This window comes from Sebastes umbrosus, chromosome 22 (assembly GCF_015220745.1).
Source record: "Sebastes umbrosus isolate fSebUmb1 chromosome 22, fSebUmb1.pri, whole genome shotgun sequence".
NCBI lineage: Eukaryota > Metazoa > Chordata > Actinopteri > Perciformes > Sebastidae > Sebastes > Sebastes umbrosus.
In genome coordinates, this window is record NC_051290.1 from 10036036 (window position 1) to 10048437 (window position 12402).

Genomic DNA, 12402 nt, shown 5'->3' on the forward strand with positions numbered 1-12402 from the left:
TCCTGATTTTAGAAGCTTTTCTTTCAACACATGTCTCACAGAACTTCCATCTGAATTTATTATTATTTTGTGGGTCTCGCCTTCCTCCGTGCTGCAGTACCACTTTCTGCCTGAACTGCCACCGATGGTCGGCGAGGGCGCTGTTTTACACAAATAAGCCTTATTAAACGCTGTTTAATGATTGATATCTGGTTGCAAATATAAAGTTGGATATCAATGAAATCACAAACTCAAGTATAGGAGACATCAGATTACTACTGTAATTAATACATTTTTAATTAATTATTTAAAAAAAATAATTTTAAGTTCCATGTTCTGTCATCCATTATTCCATTACTTTTCCTGATTCCTGGTTTCCTGTATTTCACCGTGGTATCGTTTCAGTATCGGTATCGAGATATTTATCGTGACAACACTAGTACATGCAGGTGTGTGTTTGTGCAAGTGTGTGTGTGTGTGTGTGTAGGTAGCGTACCTCCCCAGGCACTGTTGGCGGTGGAGATTGAAGGAGTGCTCTGCACAGCGGGGATGAAGGCCGGCTGAAGATCAAACAGGTCACTGTTCAGATTGGGCACACTGAGGAGAGGACGAGTTGAGAGAGAGAGAGAGAGAGAGAGGTAGGATGGAGAAAGAGGAGATAAAAAGTAAGAGAGAAAATAGGAGGGGAAAAAACAAAAAGTGGTGAAGAGAGGAGAATAAAGGACAGAAAGATGAATGAGGGAAAGTGAAAAAGTCAGCGAGAGACGAAGAGAAACAGAAGAGGTATGGAAAGACAGATGGAGACGGAGCATTAATATTTAATCAATCACGCATAAATACCTAAAGTCACCGCTAAAAGTGTACGTTTTGTCACAGATAAAGATTAATCCTTGCTCTTTGAAGGGCTGTTAAAACTTCCACGGCAGCATTAAAACAGTTTAGACCAGTAAGTTCAGAGCGTGTAACAGTCTGTGCATGCTGAGTATAAATTCTCTACTGATTATCAGGAACAAATAGTCTTATTGTTACTCTACTACAGCTGGAATCAGTCGGGGTTGTGATACAAGGATTTGTTTTGTTGTTGGGGAATAAATTTGAAACAGCCTGCAGAGGTTTTCTTCTTTACAAAAAGTGATATGTTGTTGAAGAATAACCATTCATACGTCCTGCTTTCCTCAGTTTAAGAGGACCGTAGTGGGGAATAAGCTTTTCACATGGTGCTTTATCGTCGACATTTTTTTTAATCCAATGTGCATTTTTAAAATGCACTATCTGTGTATCTATCTGTGGTGTGTGTGTGTGTACCTGCTGGCAGACAGCGTGGAGGTGAACAACTCTGGGGTTTGTGTGATGTGGTTGTTGTTGGCGCTGCCTATCGACTGGCTGCTGGGGGAGGCAGAGGGAGGAGTCTGCATGCCCATCTCCTTCAGGCGCTGGTCCTGCACCACATACACACACAGAAAGAAAAAACACCACAATGTGAAAACAATGGTTAAAACAGTCATTTCCCACTGGAAATGAATACGAGTTTTGTTTCCAGTAAACTCACAATCCTGGAAGATGACAAACACATTCTCTCACACGGCCTTTAAGGTGAGCACAATGACAAAAATTCACTCAGCTGTCAGGCATCTCATTGCAAACACGTCCAGTGTTCGAGACATTATGAGTAAAAGCATGAAGGCAGACTTTTTAATTTGTATCCTTTGGTGATATTCAGACCGTTCTTGGCTTTAGATTTAAGTCTAAAATCCAGGCCTGCATCCAACTGAATTTCTAAAGTCCGTTTATTGCTTGGTTTTTCCTGCCAAGGTTGCCTGGTGGTGTGGGAGTCAGCATACACAGTGTATATAATGATGGACGATTAGCTGAGAGTACTTTAAAACAAATCATATTGGTTTCTAGTGACAAAAAAGCTCTCCAGCGCTGTTTCGTCGTGATGCTAAAAGCCTCTCAAACTGTACTTGACCCTGTCCTGCTGAGACACAGGTGCAGCTGAAATGTAGACTATTGTTTCTCTGGTGACAAACATCAACAAAGTCCAGCCACTGCTAACGCTAAACTGAAGGGTTTTTGCATCATTTTCAGTTGATTCATGGTGATTAAGTTGAGGCGTAAGAAGCCTGATGTGCCTGCAAATTGCTTTCATTTAGCACAAACAGTGGCAATAACTGCTGAAGAAACCCACCTTAATGACAGTTAAACCGCCCGAGGTTATTTTACCCGCTGATCCCAGATCAACACTCCTGTACATTGAAGGTGCTCCTACTCATTTTTCAGTTTTAAAGACATCTCCCATCCTCCTCCAGACTTTCATTTCTTGCATGAATTTGAACATTTTGCTTCAGTGTCAGTTTGACGCATGCTGGTAACAGCAGGGAAATCTGACTGTGAACAACTTCCTATCACTTTATAACTTTAGATGATGCTATATAACAACACATTTTAAAGGAAAATGGTGTAACATTTCTGGGGATCTATTGACCGAAATGGAATATAATATTAATAAGTATGTTTTCTTTAGTGTATAATCACCTGAAAATAAGAATCGTCATGTTTTCGTTACCTTAGAATGAGACGCTTATATCTTCATACTACGGATGTGTGAAAAGACGGCGCTCAATATATGTAGAGCTCTTGCTTTGATCTTTAAAGGGGACCTATTTTGCTTTTGTGCTTTTCCCATTTCCTTTAGTGTGTTATATAGTTTTTTGTGCATGTAAAAGATCCGCAAAGTTAAAAAGCCCAAAGTCCACGCCAAAGGGAGTTACTCTCCCCCTCAGAAACACTGCTCCTGAAATGCTTGAAGTCCCGCCTTTTTCTTCTGTAACATGGTGATGTCACCAAGTAACACATTTTGGCAACCGGCTAGTTTAACACGCCCTCAAACAAAGCTAGTTCGAGCGGAGCTGGAGCAGAGTCCGAAGAGTTTGGTTCGGTTGATCAATCACAACAGAGTGGGCCAGCTGACCAATAAGAGCAGACTGGGCTTTTTTGAGAGGGCGGGGCAGGAGCTGAAACAGAGCGTTTCACACAGAGGGTGAAAAGAGGTGCTGCAGCACAGCCAGTATGAGAAAAATAAAGCGTTTTTTGAACATTAAAGCATGTTAACATGTTCTAGTAGAAACCCCAAATACGATTATGAACCTGAAAATAAGCATAATAGGTCCTCTTTAATGTTGGATGGCGGTGTGTCTGGCCTCTCCAGTCCAGCTTTCGCTGCAGGGCCGCAGGTTTCCACCCGGCGCTGCTCCGCCGTGCACACCGGATGTTCCTGCTCCGTCCTCCACATGACGATTGCCTCATTAATGTTATGGTTCCCTTATAGCATTGAGTTTAAATCTGAAATATCGCCAAATAGGCGCTTTTGCTTTTCGCTTCGACACCAAATCCTCCACCTCTGGCTCTAAATAGGACCATTTTCACGTCAACAATCGTAGTTCTCCTACACACTTAGCACAGTTTCAGCTGGTTGCAATCTGCAACCTCACTCACCACTAGATGCCGCCGAATCCTACACACTGCACCTTTAATGTGTGACAGTGAGTGTAAATATAAATAAAATTCATGAAATCTATTATAGGTAATCCATACTGTTCCTCTATGCAGTTTATAAAACATGTTCAACCTGCCTGTACTGCTTGTGTATAATCCCATAAGTGACTACATTCAGTTGTATTGCTTTATCGATTGATTTGCTGTTTTATTGCTTATTTCTCGTGCCATCTGCCTATATTTCTCGCTGGATCTTATTACTTTTGCTGCGGCAATGACCTCATTTCTCCACGGGGATCAATACATGTGTTTCTTATCATGTAGGAACATCTACTGGGATAAAAAAAACAGAGCTGTTTGGCAGGCGAGGAAAGCAATTTACAGTGTAGATTCTTAATATGGATGGCCACAGAGGGAGCAGACATGCTGCTTCTCTTGCCTATTTTATTTATACATGGACACCCAGGGGTTTTAATTCAGTTTAAAACCCAGACTTTAAAAAGTATGGAAATGATCCAATTGGTTTTACAACCTCGTCCACCTTTAAAAGAATCTGGACTTTGAGCAGATTAATAAACAGGATCTCCCGCTGTAGCAGCCTGAGCCGGGGCCGAGTCCTCTTCATTTATATTCTGACAGTGTAGCGAGGAACAAATGGGAACTGATGTTATTGTTTGAGTTAAGGCCCCAGCTGGACAGTAGCAGAGTGTGTATGTGTGTGTCGAGTCCATATGGACACCAGAGCGCGCAGACAGCTGGACTAGAGTATTTGGACGACCCCTGCTCACCCCCGGCTCTCTCACTCCGTTTCTTACTTTATCTCCCCTCTCCTTTCAGACTAAACCCAAAGGTAATCAGTGGACCTTGGCAGAAACAGGGCAACCAAGGGCACGGAGTAAACAGCGCGCTAAAATCCAATCAACCGCACTCACAAACAAACACACACTGGCAGCACACACTGCGCCCCTAATCTGCCAGGAGATACACATGCTTCATACAGATCAACACAGCTCACTGGCAACACTGCTAGACACACACTGTATCGTCTCTGCCAGGATGTAAGCATGCTTGACATGCACACACACACAGAGCCGCCGCTATGTGCCTGTTTTGTAGCTTCGCTGCTCTTACTCAATTACAGTTTGCTGTAAGGCAGGACTCCCGGGGCTGGAGCAAGAAATGTCAACACATTTTACACTTGACTTTTCTATTGCTCCGCTCGCCACTGAGACTCTTGGCCTTTATCCTCAACTGGAGTTCAGAACTCAAACAGCAAAGTTGCCGGGCAATCTATCAGCAACAGCACACTCTGATTTCTACAGCACAGCAAAGTGGAGTGCTGTATATATATATATATATATATATATATATATATATATATATATATTTTTTTTTTTTGGTATCAATGTTTTTTGCCATTTGTCAGGGTTCAAGTTTTCAGTAGTTGCTGCAGATTTTTGAAGTATATTGTAGCTCTGCTAGTAAAGTCACAGTGTGGTCTTAAATCTAAGGCGATGACTGCAGTGGTTTGTTGTTGTTAGTTCAGATGATCTAAAGCTACATCCACACTGATACATTTTCATATTAAAATACACAACATTTGCTAGGGCTGGGACGATACCTTTATCTCCCGATTTGATACTATCACGATACTTGGGTGCCGATTCAATATGTATTGCGATTTTTAAGTATTAAGTAACACCCTACCATGAGAAAAAGTTGAATCATACAGTTCTGGGGAGACTTTTACTTTGGAAAATATCTAAATTAATACACTTAAAATGTTTTATTTCCAGCATACAGTATATATATAAATATATAAAGAGTTTAATAGCTACCATGTCTAGTTTCGTAAAAGCAAAATCTGAATTTTGTGTATCCAGTCCAGTTGCCTAAAGCTCCCAATGGCATGAATAAATAATGTCAAATTACACTAAGATGACAAGAAATAAACTAAAATTATGTATTAAAGGACAATACAAGATGCTTCATAGGCCAACTAACCGTTATAAAACATTTTAGAAACACCATCAGAATTATTGTCCTGTCATGTCCCGACACAAACAAGAAAATCAGACTTTGGTTCTCTCTGTGCTCACAAGCAGAGCAAACAGCAAAAACGTACAGCGAGAATATTTGCACAGACACAAAGTTCAAACAAGATAAACAAACTAGCGAAGGATAAGCAATGTGGTAGGGGAAGATGTTTGTTCTTTTTCAATTAACTACTACATTGGATGTGGTAACGATACGTTCTTACAACAATACGATATGAATCACTTTCCATGGTTCTGATACGATTCAAGGACGATATTTGGCTCTTCTAAATTCAATGACTTGAAAGGACAACTTGCCGAGCACCTATCAATGTAGCTGGATCGTAGGACTATAAATCGATGTAGTAGATGAATCGTTACACCCAAAGATTTTACACATTCAAGTCTGTTTACATGTGTTGGGGAGCACTACTGCAGATGTGATAACAAGCTGTGTGAAGCCTTTTGTGTCTCCAGAGGGAGCTGCATGAAGTCTGATAATCGTAAGGATAACAATAGGCGTAATAATATATCCAGTGCAGATGACTACCAGCTGTAAACGGGGACTAAATCTATAATGCATCCCTCGTAAATCCTTGAGAGCTGCTTAAAGCAGAGTGAGAGGGTGACAGCAGTATCTACTTGACCTGCTGCTGCTGCTACGGAGTCTGATTCAGAGGGGATTTGTTATAAAATATAAAAAAGTGTTACCTTCAGAGCCTGCAGTCTGGCCTGCTCCTCCTCCAGGGCCTGCTGCTTCTCCTTCTCGTCCATGCGGCTGAAGGACATGCCGGTGGAGGAGAGAGATGAGACGGCGCTGGACAGAGTGGACGCTCTGCGAAAAAACATTTTCAGATAGATTTACGCAGCCATTTTAATCTACTTTGAAACTGTCTATTTATGTGTCCTTAACAACAGTCGCAAGGGAGGCTAGATAACACTACAAAGTTATGCTGAATTTTGGCGAGGAAAAACTGTCATGGCCATTTTCAAAGGGGTCCCTCGCTTTTCTTCATGCAGTATAAATGTATTATTTTTGCCTACTCTAAAAATGGTGTTTTTGAATATTTCTGCATACTGGGGTCCCTAAACAGTCTTGGAATTACATAAATTGGGTATGACTGTAAAGCCGAGACTCTTGTGGATCCAATGAGTCCAACTGTATTCATGTGTGATGATGTTAGTCCCAATAGTAGCCTCTTGAAACTTTACAGCCACAAATTAGAGACCTAGGGTTACTATCTGTTACACAGATTTGGTGCTAAATTTAACGTTTTTTTACCGCTCAGGAATTGATAAAAATGATTAATAATCCCTCGAAAATACCACATTAAGTCACCAAGACCTTGAGGAACACCATAGAAAAAGCCATGCTTGATTTGCATTTTTCGGGCGATTGGATGGCGAGCATGTCTGTTCTGGAAACTGCTCAGAAATCTCCATATTGTCTATCTAGCTAGGAAAGCCATCCATCCTCTGAATGCTCTAGGTCTCTAGTTTGTGGTTGTAAAGTTTCATGAGGCTGTGATTATCCTAGAGGTCACCACAGGTCATTTTATACAGTGATGTCAAGTTTCAAAAAAATAGTCTCACTACAATGAAATGTCTCCTATGGGGACTAACATCATCACACATGAATACAGTTGGGCTCATCAGATCCACAAGAGACTCAGCTTTACAGTGATACCCAATTTATGTTATTCCAAGACTGTTTAGAGATCCCAGTATGCAGAAATATAAAAATACTCAATACCATAAAGTGGGCATGTCTGTAAAGGGGAGACTCATGGGTACCTATAGAACCTATTTTCAGTCACATATCATGAAGTCAGAGGTCAAGGGACCCCGTTGAAAATGTCAATGCCAGTTTTTTCTTGCCAAAATTTTGCCTAAACATTGGAGCGTTATTTAGCCTCCTTCCCGACAAGCTAACATGACATGGTTGGTAGCAAAAATTCCTTAGGTTAACCTTCACTCTAGCTCTAAAACCTGCTACTGTACAGCCTCTGAAAGACAGTAGAGTCGGTCGGGATCGCCTCCTTTTTATGCGTCTTTAACTGGTTTGGGTGTGCTACAGTACGTTTAAAGAAAACTGAAAGCCGACAGGCAGTTCAGACGTCTAACCTGGTGTCTGCATTCAATTCCTTGGTCTTCTTGCCCTCCAGAGAGGCCAAGTGCTGCTCCAAAGCCTCCAGGAGGCTGCTGGGGGCCTGACGGAGAGACAGAGAGAGAAATATGAGAAAAAGAGAAAGAAATTCCACTTCTCAAGAATCCTTTCTCTCTTCTTTCTTTCTCTCATATGCACCAAAAAGACCTGCCTACACATACAGTAGCACACACACACACACACACATACACGCGCACACACACAGCACCCAGAGTTAGTTGGTCTCACAGGAAGGTAACAGAGTGCATCAGGCTCCAAGAATAGCCATGGCAACATGCAGCAAACACTCGCACTGTTAGCAGGAGACTCAAAGGAGAGAGAGAGAGAACAAAGGAGGAGGTTGAAAAACAAAGAGCGAGGGGAAAAAGGTGGAGATCGGCGAAGGAGAGGTTGCGAACACTTCTTCTTCTTCTTAACATGAGCATTCGACTTCCCTTTGCTGCGTTTTACCCTGCTTATCTCGCAGTGTCCCTCGCTCTGTGAGGTCCTGGCCCTGACTTGTCAGTAAGTCTCCGCTCTAGTTGAACCAAATCTCTGCATATTTACTCCACGTGGGGGATTGAGCTTCATTTTTTTAACCTTTATCCAGAAAAAACATCTCTAAAAATGCTCTTTGTTGCAGCTGCATTAAACTTGAGCTCAACTTAGTGATCAGGTTACTTGGGGGATCGTTGCTACGCTACTACAGAATTCAGCTGCAAATTCAAGTTCACCTCCAATCGCTTCGCGTTGCACAACACAACGTCTTCGGTGCTCGTTAGGTAACTCATTAAAAACCACGGGGAAACAAGAGGGCGAAAAGCGAGCTGCATTATTAAGTGGGTCTTTTTTTTTTTACGCACATCTACAACTTAACACGAAGTAAATAGTTCAGCTTCACTTTTGGCTGAGAGGGGAGAGGAGGAGAGGAAATTCTTCCACTGAGAAAAAATATGACAACGTCATGTCTGTCTCTCCGTCCACAAGAATGTGAAGTGTGCTGTCAGTAGGGCTGCATACAAACACTCACACACACACACACAGTTGGGAGTGTTTTGGCTTCTGGGTGCTTTGCGGCTGGCGAGACGGCGGGCTCTCGCCAAACTGTTGCCTGGTTGTTAAAGAAACAGCGACTCGCAGAAGAGAAAGAGGCCATCTTTAACTGTCAGTGGGTCTGAATGGGTGAAAAGAGGAGCTTGTGTACGTCCAGTCAATATTAGCTCTGACACACAACACTCCTCAAGGTCTCGCCATCTCTTGACTGTCTGTCTTTTCACATATTGGGAGTAGGGTTGAGTAATAGTTAAAGGTCTTATTGATAACATTTTTTATGTAGACGAATATTACAAAAAAATATATATCATCCACAGAACCTTTAGAAAGTTGTGGAATAAAAGTATGGCTTTTTTTGAAAAATATTATGATTGTGATTTAATCATTTTAAAACTTTTGACGGGTCCAAAATGAATGTTTTGTTTATCTCTGTGGAAGATATCGGACGATTGGTTCCCTCTGCGTTTATTTACCGTTTCATTCCATGTATCTGATTTTTACAATGACTCGTTGTGAAGTGAATGCAATGGAACGCAGGCGGGAGAATGCGTCATCTAGTGGCTGAATATTATCAATAGCACCTTTAAGTTATTCTACAGTATCGTTGTTTGAATTTTGTTATTGAATAAGAAGCATTTTCCAAAATGTTCGGTGTGTTTTATGCGTGTTTGTAATCCCGAGGGGTTAAATAAAAAACAACAACAAGGAATACCTGAATACCAAAATTGAAAATCAATGACCTATCCAACGAGCGAACAACCAAATATTTGAATATTCCGATGCAGCCCTAATTGTGAGTGTGGCATTCATCTAAAGACGCTTAGCGATAGCGATAACTTTGGAAGGCAGGGAGACGTAGAAAGAAGTCGTCCCCGAGAGAATCCCCCCTTTCCTCTCTCTCGTGTTTCCCCTTTTTTTACAATGATTACACGATAATGCTCATTAAGGGTCATCCGCTATTAAAGCATCGCCTCCATGCATGTTGAAGCCATGATGTTGTGCATGATAAATATAAAATAAACAACATCTTAACAGCGGATTATAAATGAGCGAGTGGAAAACCCAGTGCAGGGATTCTTTTCATGCAAATGCAGACGACAGAGAGGTGAAGCCTCATTTTCTATTCATGAGGTTTCGTGGCCTTTTAGCTTTGTCGTGCCAGAGTGTGTGTGTATGTGTGTGTGTTCGAGAGCTACAAGCGAGCCACCTGAGGCCAACACACACATATTGCACTCAATATCGCTCCACACAGGAAAGACAAACCAAGAGCATGCCTGCGAGCGTATGAGGAGTAAAGTGTGCATGTAGGGTTTGTTCATGCAGGGGTTAAGCAGGTTGGAGGGGGTAAAGCAGTACAGTGTGCAACCCACCACCTACAATGTATGATCCTTTTGTTTTCTGCGACAAGACGAGGGAGAAGAAAAACGTCTATTTAACGACCACAGCGGATTTTAATACGAGTTAAACACCCACACAGTCAATCCACATGCTGTTAACTTCCAAACCAAGGTCACAGTTCACTGAGGCTGTAAAAAGTTACAGTTGGATCCGTCTGTAAAGATTTCAAAAGTGCCAACTTTTCAATACAAGTCTGTGCCAAAGTATCCATACTTAAGGAAACTGTCAACGTAACCAGGGCTGCAACTAATGATTATTTTAATTCTTGATAAATCGGTCAGTTATTTGAAGGGATTCTTGACTCTGATTCCTAAACTCAGGGTATCCATTCGGGCTGTAGGAAAATATCAATTCTCAAATTCACTGTATCAATTTTTAATTAATAGTTTAAATGCAAAGATTAACTTGATCAATACTTAATTTCATTTGCAAAGAGATGCGCCCTCTCGGTGTATGTGTACTCTCAAAGTAGTGCTATGATGTTGGATGTTGCAGGGACTGTGATAAATGCAAATGCAGATCCCACTCTTCCGATTGCATGAAAAAAAATTAACTTTTTTTACTCAGATTTATGCATGTGGTGGTGTGTTCTTTATACTATGACAGTTTTACTAAAATTACATTAAAAAAAAGCACAATATATCGGCATATATTGAATCGTGACCCCTGTATCATACATATTGTATCCCCAGATTCTTGCCGATACACAGCCCTAGTATCCGTTGATACCCGGAATTGAACTTTGCTCTCTTTCGGGCACTAAAAATGAAAGGAATACCACATTTTGTGGTGAAGTATTCCTTTAAGATGATTTAAATAGCCGGTTCAAATATAAATATTCTCAGTTTTTTCAGCCTGATGTGTAGCAGCTAAACCAGGGACATCTATAGTCTCTCAGGTCCTCCCATAAACCATCAAGAGGATGAAAACCATGCTTGAAGTGATTCTTCTGAATTCACAATAAGATAAAAAAAAAAAAAAAACATTATCCTTGACGATTAAAAACAGAAATGTATTCCCTTGTAGCGATGCCGTCTTGTTTTTTTTTAAAGCCCTTTGTTGTTGCAATTATCATTATTTCTGCAGATCCAAGGTCTAAGCTCATTGTTGCTCAGGGTTTCACAAACCCACGTGATGAAACCTGCAGGAGGCCTGCTGATGGCGCATTGTTTAAGCAGGCCAACTTAACACGCCTCGGCCTGCTGTTGGATCCATAATGAGCATTTAGAAAGTGAAAGAGAAAGCAGGAAATCAATCAAACCAGAGGGGAGTTGCCTCGACTAAGATCGGGTCAGACGAGATGGCTGTTTGAAATAAAAATGAGCGGGTGGAGAGTGACGTAGAGAGATGGAGAGGAGGGGGACACAGGTATATGTGGGGGTGAAATACAGAGGAATGAAACCACATGTAGTGTTGAAGGAAAGCCAGATTAAAAAGGTAGGAAAGCAGGAAAAAGAGAGAGGAGGAAGAAGTGGAAGGTGAGATGCATACTGACCTGCGAGAGATCTGGGATGTCACCCTGATCTATTCCAACTTGCTGTCGTCAAAAACAAAACAAACCAATAAAATAAAAAGGGGAGAAAGGTAGGTGGGATAAAATGGACAAGAACAAAACAAAGAGAAGAGCAGGGTCCATTTTAAAAAAAAAAAAAAAAGAAAAAGAAGAAGAAAGAAGATGAGAAAAAGAAAAAAAAAACAGGGGAATCGTTACTTCATGCAGTGGCAGTGTCAACATAAACGACAACAGAAATAAACAAGGAAAAGTCTTCGACATCTGGATTGAGCCGAGCAATCCTCACAGTGAATGACGATGGTGATTGGACAGTGATAAATATGTCTGACCAATGAGGGAGAGCGAGGCATGACGACTGATGGCTAATGACGTGACAACACATTTATAAAATAGGACAGCTACGCCAAAAAAATCGTCTCCGAAACAACGCAGACAGGGAACATTTGTTTGACTTTTCGAGAGACACAGATAAAGAACATTAAGTCCTGGACTGTTAAAACATGACCTTGGTTGTTGAACACACCTTCATAGTCACATTTATCAGCAAGAAAATATGAATAATGGTTGATAAAAGTTCTTTAAAGATGCCATTCCAGACATCTAGCTCCTGCTTTTAAAGGATAACTTTGGTATTTTTCAACTTGGACCCTATTTTCCCATGTTTTTGTGTCTAAGTGACGAATGGGGATGTCTACTACTGTGAGTAACAAGAGCTAAATCATAAGTCATAGGCTAAACTTCACTATGGACAAGAGAAAGAGGTTTCAGGACTGAGGATTGTG

At 41.2% G+C, this 12402-nt stretch overlaps 1 protein-coding gene across 8 annotated transcripts in view; it reads right to left on the bottom strand.

Moving 5' to 3' along the window:
* Positions 1-12402, bottom strand: part of si:ch211-200p22.4 (phosphatidylinositol-binding clathrin assembly protein) — an 81267-nt gene that overhangs the window by 21090 nt on the left and 47775 nt on the right. For 5 of the 8 annotated variants that reach the window (XM_037758040.1, XM_037758042.1, XM_037758045.1 and 2 more), the window contains exons 8-13: positions 11603-11644; positions 10087-10107; positions 7635-7720; positions 6222-6345; positions 1285-1418; positions 476-576 (exon numbers count right to left, since the gene is read on the bottom strand). In XM_037758040.1, the coding sequence (XP_037613968.1) occupies positions 476-576; positions 1285-1418; positions 6222-6345; positions 7635-7720; positions 10087-10107; positions 11603-11644 (508 nt within the window). The remainder of the gene's footprint in view (positions 1-475; positions 577-1284; positions 1419-6221; positions 6346-7634; positions 7721-10086; positions 10108-11602; positions 11645-12402) is intronic. The other 3 variants (XM_037758046.1, XM_037758043.1, XM_037758044.1) reach the window with 1 other exon arrangement.